General features: G+C 41.1%; 2 protein-coding genes across 2 annotated transcripts; one reads left to right on the forward strand and one right to left on the reverse strand.

The window, feature by feature from the left end:
- Positions 1-3,120: 3,120 nt before the first annotated feature.
- tsen15 (TSEN15 tRNA splicing endonuclease subunit) lies at positions 3,121-5,123 on the forward strand. The gene is made up of 4 exons (XM_031740022.2): positions 3,121-3,360; positions 3,448-3,529; positions 3,694-3,829; positions 3,926-5,123. The coding sequence occupies exons 1-4, from the start codon at positions 3,298-3,300 to the stop codon at positions 4,095-4,097; spliced, it is 453 nt and encodes a 150-aa protein (XP_031595882.1). The 5' UTR covers positions 3,121-3,297; the 3' UTR covers positions 4,098-5,123.
- A 1,217-nt stretch (positions 5,124-6,340) lies between these two features.
- On the reverse strand, positions 6,341-16,404 carry zgc:55943 (uncharacterized protein LOC406337 homolog). Its single transcript, XM_031740024.2, has 6 exons — positions 16,075-16,404; positions 14,964-15,108; positions 11,133-11,212; positions 9,275-9,345; positions 9,135-9,198; positions 6,341-7,245 (listed from the first exon to the last, which is right to left on the reverse strand). Exons 2-6 carry the CDS (start codon positions 15,052-15,054, stop codon positions 7,207-7,209), a joined length of 345 nt encoding a protein of 114 aa, XP_031595884.1. The 5' UTR covers positions 15,055-15,108; positions 16,075-16,404; the 3' UTR covers positions 6,341-7,206.
- Between the last annotated feature and the right edge of the window lie 35 nt (positions 16,405-16,439).

Genomic DNA, 16,439 nt, shown 5'->3' on the forward strand with positions numbered 1-16,439 from the left:
TCATAGTGTTGCCACCACGAAAAAAAAATCTGCTTCCTTTAACTACTGATTTTATATTTAATGGCCTTATAACAGACTTCTATAAAACAGCATCTATAACAGATATGTTTCTTGCCATGATCTAATAAAACTAACGGACTGTCATTACTACAGTTATCACACCAGATTAAATAAAACAGAAAATAATAGACTTGGAATTCATGTTTTAATAAAGATACTTCTCTCCCTATAAGTGGATATTTACATAGCATGAAATGAAACTATGATGCTATATATTATCACTATCCCATAATTAGAGCCCCACACAAATATAGGTTGGGCCGTGTTACTGACTCCATAATGTACAATGCACTCAGCACTTTTGCAGCAGAGGACACGTCACACCTGAACACACAGAGTTTGGTGTGTTCACAGTAAGTTTCAAATCAGTTTGTGAAGTACATGATTGTAAAGATGGTAAAAAAAAAAAAAAAAGTCCCATTGTTTCCTTTTCCATTATAGCTCTAACAGATATTGAATGTAGGTTAATATAGTCTCTCAGTTTCTGTCACCGTCAACCTTAAAAAGTTTTCTGCATTCATAATTCCACCAATTTTAACAAGATCTCCAACAGTACTGGCTGAAACGCAGCTCTAAACCATGACAGATCCTCCACCGTGTTTTACAGACACCCACTGTTGTAGCTCTCTCCTGGCCTCCTCCATACATAATGACAATGGTTTCAACCAAAACTTGTAAATTTAGAGTAATCTCTGCATCACACCTGTTCCCACTGATTTCCAGACCAGTTATTGTGCAGCTTGGCATACCTCGGCCTTTTTCCCTGTTTTCCTTCCTTAAGAATGACTTCTTGACAGCCACTCTTCTACATTGCCATATGTTCCTGCATGTTAACTCTGAGGAGCACTTCCAGGCATTTATCACTTAAACTTGGCTGGATGTTTAATCATGGCTACACACAATATATTGTTCCTAAACAAACTTTATTTTGGAAAAACTGATACACTATTATTTGCCAGTCTTGAGGTGTGGAAGCCAGGATTACTAGGAAGTCCTCAAACAACTTCTGACTTGACTCTGGATCAGCTGGTCTGTTTATATAATTATGGCTGTTAAATGTTTTCTTTTTTCTTTTCTAGTCCCCTTTTTAAAAAGTATTCACACCGACACTCCAGGAGGTTTGTACACAAATATTATTTTTCTTGATATCTAAAGCTGGGACTAGACAGCGTTCCATCTCAGAAGAAAAATCACACACCACACAGGAAAGGAAATGAGTAGAGTTAAATGGGGCCTCAGCCCAGGCAGCGAGTTCAACATGACACATGTAAACATCCTCAGAGTTTATATCTCTGTGTGTGTGTGTGTGTGTGTGTGTGTGTGTGTGTGTGTGTGTGTGTGTGTGTGTGTGTGTGTGTGTGTGCATGGATGGGGTGCAAGAACGGCACACCTATTGCAGTTTTTGCTGCACCACCTAGAGGGCGACAACAGCCATCATCAATTTAAGTCCTTCCTGTTCACTATAGATAAGTTGTTTTTAACAATGAAAGTCCTCAGTGCACAGTTTAAGTCTGCACATGCTTCCAGATGTTGCAGTGTCAGAGGAAGCAGACAGCCTCATCTATAGTCACAGTCTGAATGTCTATAGCCACAGCCTACAGCTGAGAGGAGGACCATGAAAAATGCAAGCAAGCAAATACATTTTTCAAAACATATTTTAATGGCTTTTCCAGCACACAAATGATCATAACAGAATTATCCCAAAAGATTCTTATACTATGAATCTGCATTTCTCAGATTCATAGGCTCTTCACTACCTACAAGAAGGCCGAACTTTCCAGCAGTATGACAATATGCACTAGAACTTCTCAAGCTTCACCTTCCAGCCAGTGATTGAGCTCTCTTAGCCAAGTCTGTCTGCTGTGCTCCTCTGGAACTTAACTCATCAGCACCCAGTTTCAAACTGTCAATAAAACTTCCAACTGGTACCAGTTTCATCAGAGTCCAGAAATCTTGTGGGCATTTTTACTATTATGGATAAAATATTATGAGATTTTCAAATGTCACACTTGCCGTTCGCAGCTGTCAGTGTAGCATTAATGCTATGGATGACATCCTCTCCCTTTGGTCTAAGACTGGTTTCAGATTTCAGGCGAATAAATGGCTGGTCAGCAAAATAGTGCATCATAACCGGAAAGCTTTCCCCAGCCTTAAATGATGTCATTAAATGTTGTTGGATTTTTGTTTTTAAGGTGAAGTATTCGTAGAACTGTAACCTGTGAATTGGACACACAACTGACATTAAACACCGGAATACAGTAAATCTATTTTTTAAGCACAGGTTCTTGGTTTCAGGAGAATTTATTGGGTAGAGGAAAGGGTGAAGAGAGAGCAAGTGACACAGGAGTGATGCATGGGCTCCGACTGCGAAAACAAAAATGACAAAATATGATTCAATAAAAAAGTGATCAAAGACTGAATATAGACTCTGGTTATGGAGTCAATCACATTATGTAGAATTACAGTAATGTCTCTGTCAGTGTGTGGATAAGAGGCTCCAGGTCATTTAACTGAACAATAATGTCTCTAATAGTGTTTGTTGCAGTGGCGCCCATATATCTAAAGATCCCAGGCTTTGCGAGTCTGCAAATTAAACATCGACATTAATGTTACTGTTTATTATTTTTTGATGAGACAATGTCTCGCTAAAATGAATAAAGTCATCAGGCAGCTGTAAATGCAGTTTTGTATTCTTTCTTTCTTTTATATAAGATCAGTTGGTGGAAGCAGTTCATTAGATGTCAGTAAAAAGTAATTATAACGATGCAGGAACTAATTTAGTGCATAGAGTACTGAGCAAAACTCCCGAGTCACCACTCATCTTTTTATATTTTGCAAACATACATTAAATTAAATAAAATAAAAACTCCTATTTTTTTCAGAGTCTGGAGAAGTATTGTTAGGACCACTTTAAAAATAATAGGAGAGGCAGTCTCCTCGGAAGCAAAATACAAAGAAATGATGTATGGCTCAAAACCTTTGCCCAGTATTTACCTATAAGTTAATTTTAGGACTAGCATGATGAAAAGAAATGATTGACTTAAAAAAAAAAAAAAAAAAAAGCCCCGAAAGGTGATGTCTCCTGTCTGCGTACGTGTTTTGCACGGACAACAAAAACGTTTCCGCACGGACGATTTTAACAGTCGCACTGGGTGACAGCGTGCCGTTACAACAGCATGGCGTCACGTAGTGGTTATTGAGCCGGTGTTTCGCTTGCAGCTTTGTTTGGTAACGAACATGTCGGGAGCGTCAGGCGGAGAGAAACGCCCTCCTCCGAACTGGATCCTGCAGCATCCCGCGGTGAGTGTTAGAGCAGCTCCGTGTGTGCAGGCAGGGAGTCTGCCAGGAATGTACTGTGAGTAATCTGTGTGTATGTGTGTGTGTCAGTACCAGCAGATGAAGGACCTGCAGGTTGGGGACAGCGCTCAGGTGCATGCAGCTTTTCTTGTGTACATGGATCTTACTGAGGGTGAGTTTGGCAGGGTTCTGAAACACGGGAGTCAGTTTGAGATTCCCTGTGTGGTGTATCCTGGACTCCTTACATCTCCCAGCTCTTCCTCCTTTCTTACAGAAGGAAAAACTTGATGTCATAACTTAGGCTCATACTCACACTGAGCTTCTTGCTCTCTGCAGTGCGGCGCTGGAAGGAGGTGTCCTGCGTGAAGAGTCCTGAGCTGCAGGTGGTTTTACTGGAAGCGAGGGAGAAGGAAGGCGCACCCACTCTGACGATCCTTCCCCTGCCTGCTCACCAGTCTGTGACTCACAAAAGGTGTTAAGACGCTGGTCAAGCTCCCACACTTTCACCCTCACAGGTTACCCTCCCAAACCTCTGAGTCTTACGGCTTCTTCCTTTTCTGCTGTGCAGCATACGACACGTCCTGGACAGAGGCTTTCCTATGCTGCTGTGTGCAGTAGCCGCTGACTCCACGCTGGTCTACCAGAGGATGACTGACGGCCTGGTGACGCCGGACCCTCCTGTAGGACCTTTTCAGGATGTGGGACGCCGTCAGCACCGGAAGAGACGGCAGCAGCGCTGAGCAGCTGACTGAGAATGTGATGTATTGCTCTAAAATGGAAAACAGCCCCACAGGACCCCTTCAGCAGGAGTATGTGATTGTTAGGACGACCTTGTGGAGACCTTTGGCATTGTGAAGTTCACCTCAGATGCATGTTGATAGGTTAAGGCAAAGAGATAAAATTAACCTTAAGAAAAAGGTGCAGAGATTAGAAGTAACATTCCTATTTTAATGACAGTTGAGCTCGAGTTACAAACTGGAGTGGTGTGGTTTGTTTGCTGCAGTGTATGCACACTACAGAGTTGACTAGAAGCTTTCACAGTGAATTCAGGGATGCCATATCTCGTTTCCATGCCTCCATAGAAACCTTTCAATGGGGCCAGATGAGTCTGCATCCACAAAACTTACAGCTACGAAGCCAGTGAATATATATATATGATAAATGTGAAAAATTACAGGAAAAGTAGTTCCTGAAAAGGTAGTTCATTACCCAGACTGTCCTGCAATTCTGAAATATAAAGTCTTTGTTAATTTAAGGAAAATGATCTTTGTTTGTTGTAAAACAAAAACAGACATTTCTATAGTAGATTGTAGGAAAACAGGAACTTATCTGTCATTTGTGGTGTGAATGGCAAAGCTGTAACACTTATGAAGATACAGCTAAAAGTTCATAATCTATGCACTCCTTTGATTTTTCCGAAGCTGTCCAGTGGGTTAGATCAGACACTTCATTTCATTATTTTCATTTTGTACCTTTTCTGCATTTGTTCATGAGGGAAATGTCTCGTTTGTCTAAAAAGCAACGCAGAAAGTAGACACAAGGGGATAGTGTCTCAAGTCTAATATTTTGGGGAGGCTGTGTGCACGTGTCCCCCTGAAATTTACGCCTATGGTTTATAATCCATGTCAACACATTGGTTTTTGACATGAATCCCTTAAACACAATTATTAAGACCTATTATAAATGTCAGTGATTGTTTTATTTATTGTAAAAAACAAATGTGCCTTATTTTGAAATAAACATCAGGTGTGAGAAAGACTAATAGTTCAAAATGTATTGTTTCTTAATTTTTTTTAAAAAAAGGACCTAAGGTAAACATTCTGTTTTATTTTTTAAAAACTTGGTGACAATGCTGAAGTATGATTTGTTATGTTATGAATGTTAAAGGTGTTTTTCCACAGCAGGCATTTTGGCTGGAAATGGTAAGTAAACAGGTGTTACTAAATGCAGAGCTTTGATTAATGTGATTAGTAACACCTGTTTCAAAAATGGCTGCTGACGAAGGTCTGAGTTAGCAAGCCAACTAACTCAGCTTGTCGATGAAAGTTGCAAATTGTTTCCTGTTTCAGTTTGTAGACTTTATAAGTACCAAAAAAAATCGTTAAAATGTTCCTTTATTAATTTTGGAGTGCAGTGCAGAGATACCTGTTTTGGTGTATATAGTGTGTTTGCCAATAATTCAACAACAAGCAGAAGTTGTGCTTGCAATCATTTTGAAATTGAGGCCATTAAATATTGTGTCCACCAGAGAGCACTGATGATATTTTTCAGCACAAAGGATGAAAGATGTCAGCAGTGATATTAAATAAGTAATTATTGCTGCTCATCAATCTGGGAAGAGTTACAAAGCCCTTTAAAACACTTTGATGTCCATCCTCCTCCTGTGAGAAAGATAATGATGCGATCGTCTCAGTAGTGGACATCTCAGTAAACTAAGACCGTGCAATCTCAGACTCTACGTCAGTGTCAGCATGTTAAATGTTAAACTTCATGACATCAAAGTTAGAAACAGACGGAGCAATTATGGCCTGTTTGGAAAGGTTGGCAGGAGAAGACCTGCTCACTTTGAAAGAACATGCCAGCACAGCTCCATCTGAACAAACACAAGACTTGGGGAATGATGTCCTCCGAACAGATGAAGCCAAAGTGGAGATATTTTTCCACTTTCCATGCATTGTTGAAAACCAAACAGCATACCAGCACAGACACCACCTACAAACTGTCAAGCATGGTGGTGGAGGGTTAATGATGGAGGTGCATCAGGGGGAGGTACTGATGCTCCTATATACTGCAATAATTCTCTCAATGCTGAGTCCATCTCAAAGAGCTGTCTACAAATGATCGTATCTCCCAATTCAAATGTTTTCAGTAGTTACAGTGCACATTTATAGTACAGTCGTATTTACTACAAGCGGTTTACACAGTAATGTGGTGCATTCATCATGGTCATCAGGTTGTTTTAAAAACAACACAACAATGGGAATAAATTACTTAATCACTTTTTATTTTTCCTAGAAAACCAAAAAACAAAACAAAGAAACCGAACACAACAACATAACACCGGTGAATCCGATACATAATGAGACTTGTGTGAAGTTGTGGTGTTCACCTCTTAGGCTTATATGAATCAGACACTAGAGAGAGCTACATGTGTAACCCGTGTGTGACAGCGTGTATGTGTGTGTGTCTTTTAATGGTGTAACAGTGTTTTAATGAGGGGAAAGACTTAACTACATGAGACAAAGATTACAACACTTCAACCCTGAGCCTTATTCAACATAAATACTCTACATCAGAACAGAAACAAATATGAGCAGACAAACACTGGAGTGGCCAACATACTGTAGAAAAGAGGTTTGTACTGCGTCTTGGAATGCAGGAAGTTTCCAACCCGTTGAGTTGTCGGAGAGGCTTTCAAGGATGAAACGATGCGAGGGCATTATTTTCTATTTGAGTCAGTGTCCACGAGAGCACTGGTTGTTCTTGCTGCCGGAAATTCACACTGACAGCAGCCTGCGTCTTTCACATGTATATAGTAAGTCTCGGTGACAGCTATTTATACTGAGAAATTCCAGCAAGGAAAGAAAAGTGTTAGATCCTCCGTTACCCTGTAATGGCTTCAAATCTCGTGTCACTCTCGGGAGAACCTCGACGCTGATTTCTGTCATGATCTTTCCGGGAGTTGGTCGGACGAGCGGGTAGTGGCAGGAGGGCAAAAAGAAAAAAGTGCTAGTTTCAATACTCCTTCCTTCTCGGGCGTGCACAAACATCAGAGTCCTCTGGGACACAGTCTATCCATAATGCTGGGCAGTTTCTCATACTGGGACGCGTGGGTCTGTGACAACGGGGTTATGTCATATCCTCCTCTTCTGAGCAGTAATCGCGGCCCTGGATAGGACACACACGCAGAGTATTCAAGTATTAGCCAAATACAACTGGTTTTACAGTTATAACATTTTGCCTAAACTGATGTGTATCATGGTGGGGCAAATGTATGGTGGGCCTAAGATGTCAAAAACACAAGGGAAGTAGAAAAAAAAAAATCTCACAAACTATATTTGTGAGATTTTGGGGAGACAATAACGTGAAAAATACCACAGTGCCTACAGCTGGTGGCTCAGAGCTGTAGTGGTAAACACATTCACCTTAAATGCAAAGATCGAGAGCAGAGAGAAACACCTCCAGCCTTAGTGGTCACAAGCTAATCCCCCCCTAGGCTGGTCCCAGGGGCACTTGGTATAGTCTGTGCCAAATTAACATGCAAATCCATCCAGTGTGGTAACCCCTTGAAATATAAAGGGGCAGCAGAAAGCACTTCTGTTAGGATGAACTCTGATTTAAAAAAAAAATAAAATCCACATATAATTAGAAAAATCTAATAGGGTGCTTTAAAGTCTCACTTTTTTTTTTTTTTTTTTCACCATAAACACATTCAGTTACTTTTAGACTTGTCAAGATGCTTTGATACTATGGTATTTTCAGAATAAAGCCTATAGTTTTACAATGTTATGAGTCTCTGGTTTTCAAAATAAAAGCTCCCAGTTAGTTGTAGGTATTTACCACCATGCTTTAAAGCAGGGGTGTCCAACTCTGAGCCACCAGCTGTAGGCACTGTGGTATTTTTCTATATATAAGTGAAGGATTTTATTTTGAAAATTAGATGAACATTTCTTTTGCTTTACAACAGGGGTGTCCAACTCCAAGCCTCAAGGGCCGTTGTCCTGCAGGTTTTAGATGTGTCCTTGATCCAACACAGCTGATTGGCTAAATGACCTCCTCAACGTGTCTTGAAGTTCTCCAGATGCCTGGTAATGAACTAATCATTTGATTCAGGTGTGTTGACCCAGGGTGAGATCTAAAACCTGCAGGACACCAGTACTTGAAGCCTGGAGTTGGACACCCCTGCTTTAACGTGTACAAATGTCAAAGCCAGTGCCTTTTAATTAGTTTTTTTTGTTCTAGCTTTCTAGTGTTATGAGTATGAGCTGCTGTCTCCTCTCAGCTTTTTCAGCCAATTAACTGTTTAGCAACAAGCAACAGTTTTGGAGTAATAACAATGCCACTGCAAATTCCCTAGAGTCTGACTCAGTCACCACAAAGTTATGCTTTCAGTCTGCAAACTGCACACAACCACTCAGTTCATTTGTGTATGTGTTGACAAGGAGGAATGCTAAATTATTTTGCAGCCCCACCGTGCTAAGATAACGCAGCATTTTGTTGAAGTATTTGCTGCACAGTCTCAGTCAAACATGAATGAAAGGAAATGACTTTTTTCAGCTTAAATGGAGTCAAGCAGCGGAAATTCAGGCACGCACTTAAAGAGGCCTCTTTACATTTTGGAAAATCTTACTGAAGCAGGCGTTGATGACTACTTTCAGCTACGCATTAACACTTATTTTGGTCTCTATGAGTTTTTCCAGGAGAAGGATAGTGGGATCATCTCAAAATAAACCACAGTTCTTTTGCAACAGAGTGACGTAAATGTTCTCGTATAGGTTTTTAAAGTATTTTTGAGCTCTGTGGCACAGAGTGGTATAATATTTCAGGATCTGGCAGCACAGCCAATATCCCTTTAAATAACCACACTAGGAGAATAGAGTGGACGTGACAGATTGAGATTGTTTTGCAGTATCATTATCTCGTCTGCTGTGTCCTCACTTGCTACAGATTTGCAGCACCAATAGGATTAACTTCCATTATGTTATTTAACCTGTTTTTTTCCTTACAAAGACACAAAAACATAAATGGATCTCCAGTAAAGGTTTGTCATTCTTTACCTTTTCAATTTTTTCATCTAACATCCGGAAGAATTCTTGCTGACTTTCCGAGGAGTGGATGCTCCTGCGAGGAGGGAAGGAGACCAGGTTAGAGGCTGACAACATGATAGCACAAACAAAACCATTAGTCAGTCACTTACAGAATTTTTCCATTTCCATTTGATCCTGTTTCATCTCTGTGCGGAGCTTTATCAAGGAGAGCACTTACTTCCTGCAGTATCAAACACACAGATAAATGACTGAGCACAGTGAACAACACTATCAAATGCTCACCTCTGCTCTTTTATAAAGAAGCCTGAAAAATACAGAAATGCACAACTAAATCATTTTTGAATTATGGAGATCCCAGTGTGCTAAAATGTAAAAATGACTGACTCAACAATGAAATTATTATGCACTTAAAAGCAGTTCACAAGCTGGGCCCACGTCCTCATTTAGGTTTGACAGCATTTTAGTAGGTAAAAGTGAATGCTTTGAAATGAATTGAGCTGTGGTTTGGGGAAGGCCTCGAAGGGGACTGGCGACAGCTCCCGGGCCTGTCAGATCCCCATGCACTAAATAGAAATGAAGAAGTTAAAGATTTGAAAACACGGAGGGAGGGTGGGGCACGTAAATGAGAATGAGCAGCTTGCAGAACTGGAGGAACCTATATAGATGACAACCGGAAGGAGCGTGTTTGGAGGGGTTGGTCCTGCTCCTGAAATTCCGATACATAATTTCCAATAAAAGGACACTGAAAATAAAAGTTTGCTTCTGTTTTTGTTTGCCATCCATCCATCCATCCATCCATTCGCTTCCGCTTATCCTTTCCAGGGTCGCGGGGGGCGCTGGAGCCTATCCCAGCTGTCATAGGGCGAGAGGCGGGGTACACCCTGGACAGGTCGCCAGTCTGTCGCAGGGCCAACACACAGGGACAGACAACCATTCACGCTCACATTCACTCACACATTCACACCTAGTGACAATTTGGATTATCCAATTAACCTACCCCCTCAAACTGCATGTCTTTGGACAGTGTTTTTGTTTGCATTTTTATTAATTTTATGCTATTGCTACCAGATTTTTTACTTTTTTTACCTACTGTGGTAGCCCTGAAAGGTCAAACGCAATGCCACTTAAGAAAACACCAGCAAACAGAAAAAAGCACCACCAATAACTAAATAAATATATTTCAACCCCCCAAAACAAACCAGAAGTGTTCACCATTTCCACAGCTGGTCCATCTGTTCCCAGAAATACTTCCAGGGGTTTTTATTATTTTTTAGCTTCTGCTGCAGTTTTGCTATTTCCATTGTGTTTTGTGTGCTTTGGAAGCATTTTTCTATTTGCCGATGTTTTCTTAAGTTGCGGTGCGTTTGACCTCTGAGGGTCACTATATTATACCTATTTATATATGTAGTTTTTCTCTGTTGGCTAAGTCCCTCAGTTCTTGTGATCATCTGAGTGGTTAGTGTTGTGGGAACAAAGGATGACTGTAAAACTGGGTGAAAGGTTAACAAAGTGACACGTAGCCTTGTCATTTACATCATGGAGCAAAAATGCATAAAGAAAAACAGAAATAAATGTATTTTGGGGAAGCAAAATAAAATAAAAAGGGATACATAACTCAGACATAAATACATTTAAAACTATAAAAAGAATGGGAGTAATAAGGAAGTTAAAATAAAAAGATAAATAAGGAGATTAACACAAAGGCAGAAGTAAATTTAAATTAAAATATCAAGTCATTCAGTTAAATGTTGATTTTCATTTATTTATTTTGTGCCAAGTATATATGGAAGCTCCTCTATCCTCCAGCATTATTGGGTTACAGTAGTTCCTCATTAACATGCAAATCGATCCAGCACGGAGCTCTAAAGCCTCATCTGAGTTTGTGTGATCCTGAAGTTCACGTCACGACTTACATTGAACAAACTTGCTGTGTTTTTACAAGCCACCATTAAATACTCCACTAGAGACAAAATAAAAAACACAGAGGATAAAAGACAAATCACGCACTGTGCTTTCCTGGCCGTCCTCTCCCGCCTCTTCTCCGCTGATGTACTTGACTTTCTCCACTCCTTTCATCTTGTACTCATCTGTGACAGAGTGGGAGACAGACAGGAGCACATCTCCGATTAATACGTGACAGCAGCAGCAGACAGCAGGCACGCAGAGGATGACCCACTCATGGCCGCTCCGATCACCACAATCCTCCGACGTTAATAGTTCTCACAGTTCAGTACTTGGTAAAGTAATTACGTGGTTGAATTCTCACACTCTAGACTAAATCCTCTTTTAACAATGGCTGGCAAGCTACAAACACACGAGCTGTTAGCCTGATTCTCCTCTCCATTTTCTGCCTCACACATGGGCAGTCCCCCTCTTCTCACCCTCTCCCACGCTGCACATTTGGAAACGAAGAAATGAAAATATAGATGTGGCACATAGTAACAACAGTTGCAACACATCAGACTGTTGTTACTGTTCATCTATAGAAGCAATCACATTAATTCAGATGTAAGACAATAACCTGCGTGTTACAGGTTTAATACAGCTACCTTTAACACAGGTTTAATTAACTTCTTTATTTAGATTTTTTAATTTAGACTGTTACAAAAACAGATGTAACACGTTTTGTACCTTTACTTATATACCTTAATATAACGAATACACCTTATTAGGGAAAAGTTGTACACCTGCTTCTTGATGTAATTAACCAATCAGCCGGACCGTGTGGCTACAAAAAACGCTGTATTTTTGTAAGTGCCAGATGGACTGGCTTGTATTTCTGAAACGGCTGATCTTCGAGGATTTTCAACACAAGTCTTTGTTTACCCAGCATGCTTTGGAAAATTAAAAACCCGTCCAATGAGCGGCTGTCCTACGCTGCGCATCCTCCATGTGCTCCAGCCTTTAATCACTCTCCATTGATGAGAGTGATTAAAAGACAATAGCCAGGCTGTGATTGAATGGCTACAGAATCTCAGATAACCAATATTTACTGTGATAAGCGGAGAAAACTGCAGCAGGCACAGACGCCATTACTCGACAGCTCTGTTTAATCTTGATTTCTGCTCAGTCTTCAGATTGGAGGGTCACAATTTGGTGTCAACAGCATGGATCAATGGACCAGGCCTGCCTTGTGTAAAGGCTGTTGCTGCTGCTGGTGGTGTAATGAAGTGGGGAATGTTTTCTTGGCATATTTTGAGCTCCTTAAAACCCACTCAGCCATAGTTTGGATGCCACAGCCTATCCGGGTATTGTTGCTGACCACGTGTGTAGTGCTGTAACTGGGGGGAAAAAAATTCAGCTGGAGCGATGTGATGTAATCATGTCTACATGGACGAGGATCTCAGACGAAACCTCCTGTGGAATCCAGGTCAACAAAAACTGTTATTGAGGTGCATTTACATGCAAGTGATGTAGATGCCTCTGTGACTGATTTTAACTGTGGCGTTCCTCAGGGCTCGGTCCTTAGCCCATGTATTTTTTAAAGAAACGCACTTCCTCTCAGCCTGATCGTTCACAGTGACAAAGTCATCTAACTCTGATATGCAAATGACACACAGGTCTACGTCTCCTTGCTGTACAATAACCCAGCAGCCTTAAAAATCTATTTATCTGTATTAATTATATCATACGCTAGTTGTCTATGTTCTTTTTTAAAGCTAACAATGGCAGCTTTGATGTGAAAAAACATCTGCTACCTTGGCTTACAGTAATTTTGTTTCATTGATCAAAATTACCAGGCAAATCAAAAAAAGTTTGATTCTCATTTCCACAAGGTCACACATGCATTTGTTTTCTTGCATTAATTATTACAAGGCTCTTTACAGTGCCATCATTTAGCGCTCACTTCACCGACTCCAGTTGAGGCAGAACGTTGCTGCTCAGATCGTAACAGGAACCAAGAAATAGTAACACATCACTCTGGTGCTGGGCTGCCTTTTCAAAGTCACACTGACTTTAACATTTTACTTATAACTTTTAAAGCTTTAAATGGCCTTGCTCCAAAGTACATCAGAGACATATTAACCACCTATGTGCCTGAGTGTTTACTTAGATCGGTGAATGCGGCTCTGCTGGTTATTCCAAGGCCTCAACTAATAAATAAAGAACAGAGGGCTGCCGCCAAGTGTGGAACAGTCTGCTGTCTGAGATGAGAATGGAAATGTCTTAATTTGCTTTAAAACCTCTTAAAATGTTTTAATTGAAAGGGTTTCATGAATGTTGTTATCCCTCTCTAGTACGTTCATATTAGCCTTGCCTTTTTATTTTGTATGTTTTTAACTAGTTCTCTGATTTTGTTTTAAACTTTTTATTTAAAGCACCTTGTGACATTGTTATATAAATGTGTTGTTGTTGTTAAGTTATTGTTACATTATTATTGTACCATTATTATTAATATGTGGCAAGCTGACTTGGTGAGAAACTGGCTGAACAGGCAATGATAGCAGAGTTCACCAGGAAGAGAAAGAAAAAAAAATTACGTTTGGTTTCAGTTCAGTTCAATAAACGTTCTTTACATGCACTACTTTATGAATTCTGTCTCCCGCTTAGCAGGAAGTAAACTAACAAAGCCCACATAACTGGTTTTTCCACATATTTTGATACAATACTGGTAACATTAGATTACAACACGGAGATTGGGATATGCAAAGTTTTGCATACTACAAATGTAGCACCATGCTGGAACCTTAACAGCAGGAAGCTTAAAAAAAATCCCATGTGACGTTCCCAAACAACATTGTGATCTGATCTGTGAGAGTAGGGAACAGGTGGAAGAGAGCCTGAGAGGTGGAGGTCTGTACCAGAGAGAAGACGAATCAAAGTCACTATAAGACAGAATGAGAGGGAGACAGGTGTAACAGTGAAGATGCAAGCAGCAGAGGTAGTGAAGGTGAACAATTTTATATACATGGAGTCAACCATCCAAAGCAAGGGACGGTGCACAAGAGAGATGAACAAGAGAGTGCAGGCAGGGTGGAGTGATTGGAGATGAGTGTCAGGGGTGAATGCTGGCAGAAGGAAGCAAGAGCGACTGGTTTGGAGATTAAGTTAGAGAGGCGAGGCTGAGATGGTCTGGACATGTAGTGCAGAGGGTTGGTGTGATAGAGGAGGATGCTAGACATAGGGTGAGATGGAGTCATGATGATAAAGAGATCATGTTATTAGATCACTGGCAGTTCAACAGCCTTCTTACTAAGAAAGACTTTACCCAAACTGAGGTGAGACAGTTCAGCCAGTGATTCGTGCCCGTGTGTTACAAGAGGAGGGTTTTAGTTTCAGTTAGTTTCTACACTGGCTTTCTTTCAGTTTAGTTTGTATTTGTATAAAATCCTTTATTTTAATATAGATGTTATTATTGCCAGTGTTAGTTTCAATTTTTATGTTGTTCAGTAATATGGGCTGCTGTTTGTCAGTGCCACATATTAAAGTTCAGAACACATTACAATACAAACACAAGACTCAGAGCAGGCAGCTGACTCCCAGTCAGGTAAACATCCTGAAACTCAGTAAATGTGGCAAAGCTTCCTCATGCTTGCTGTGTCAATAAAGGTTAAACTTGAAGGTAGTTCATCTTTATTTCTTTTAAGCATTTCATTTTTTTAAAAATTCAGTTGACTACTTTTTTTAGTTTGTTTTTGTTACTATACCCTTGATGGCATGTATTTTTCACATTTTACAGATCTGTTATTAAAATGTTGTGGCACATTCACTGACAGTCTTATTATTATTCCTCACAGACCTAAAGTCATCTTAGAAATTACAGTATTTTCAGAAAGTACCTGAACAGGTATGTGAGAAATATGAGTGTAAAGGTATTTTTTGCATAAACAGACTCACCAGACAGGAGGTCTCCGTTGCTGTAGGCTTTATTCTGCTCCTCCTCACCGTTGGGCACGGCTGACACCTGCTTGGCCGAAGTGCAGCCCATCTCCTTCTTCTCCTCAGCTGCTCTTTACCTCAGCCCCGAGCATGACAGGCACACCTGGGGTAGCAGAGGACAGTTATGAGGAAGTGACAGCCTATGCTTAGATAAGCTGAAGGGATCACAGAGGAGGGGGAAAGAAACTGAAGATTTTGTCTCTGGAGGTCATGATCAGTGCACAGGAAAGAAATGCAAACTAGCCTTAATGTCCCCGAACTCCAGCCATGGGAATCACTATTTCCATAATCAATTAGTCATGAAGCGCCCCACCCTGGAATTAAAACACGCGGGCATCTTCAACTATTCTCCAAGAGACAGCATAATGGATGGTTTCTCCTGGTTATGAATCACGCACACGTCGCTCTGGCAGCCACAGCGTGCGCACGGCGGTGCCAGCTGCACCGCAACAATAAGGCCTTTCAGGGTGTTGGGATGCCACTGTGCCAAGCCGCCGGGTCATTTTTATTAGCGAATGGGGGCTTTCTGTGGTGCTCAGAGGATTAAAGCGACTGCGCACAAATGTTCCCAACCTCACCGTTACACCGGGCTGTAGGAGCCACAGAAATATGGCTAACATAACAGTCTGTTACACCTAATCACTTGATCGCACACTAAGTGCTTTGCATTAGGCTCTGGAAAATACAAAGTGCTTCATCCCCTTATGGTATGGATGATCCTGCGGGGTCCAGCTGTAGGGGACTTAGCTGTTCCTGACCCCTAAACAAGCCTTCTTACGATACGACTGGCTTAAATTTGCACATTTACACAGATAAAAATAAATAAATACAATAACAAAAAATTAAAAAGCGACATCTCCGCGCGACAGATTTAGTTGTAGGCAAGCAAATAGAGAAGAACTGCATTTAAAGCCGCAGAATAGCCACAATCTTCTCATCCAGGGGATTTATACAAATAGGGGAGAAAACCTACAATTCCACGGCCAACAGGAAAACGACCTCACAGAAATGAAACCAAAATAAGGCCAAAAATGAGATTGTAAGCGCTGCCCTGTCAGAGCTAGATTACCTCTCTGGTCTGTCCATGCTTCTCTGTTTTTTAGTTCAGGGAGACTTCAGTCTAGACAGAGAGGCCAGCCAGACCGCATCTGCATGTCTGAGCCCAGCACACACGGGCATCAGCAGTGGAGGTGCAGGCGCTCCGTCTGCCAGCTGTCTGCTGCACGCGCTGCTGGAGCTCGTGGCCCCATACCCGCTCAGAGTGACCCAACAGCGCCTGCTCGGCAGGGGTTACACAGGCGACTCAAAACACGGCTCATGCGGTCTTGTTTTTCAGGGGAAATACACACAAAGAAACCCAGTTAGCGTCCCAGGAACTACAGCATACCTCTACGCGACTGAAAAATGACGACTGGGGGTGGGGCGGTCTTGTGA

Source organism: Oreochromis aureus, linkage group 18 (genome assembly GCF_013358895.1).
Source record: "Oreochromis aureus strain Israel breed Guangdong linkage group 18, ZZ_aureus, whole genome shotgun sequence".
NCBI classification, from domain to species: Eukaryota; Metazoa; Chordata; class Actinopteri; order Cichliformes; family Cichlidae; genus Oreochromis; species Oreochromis aureus.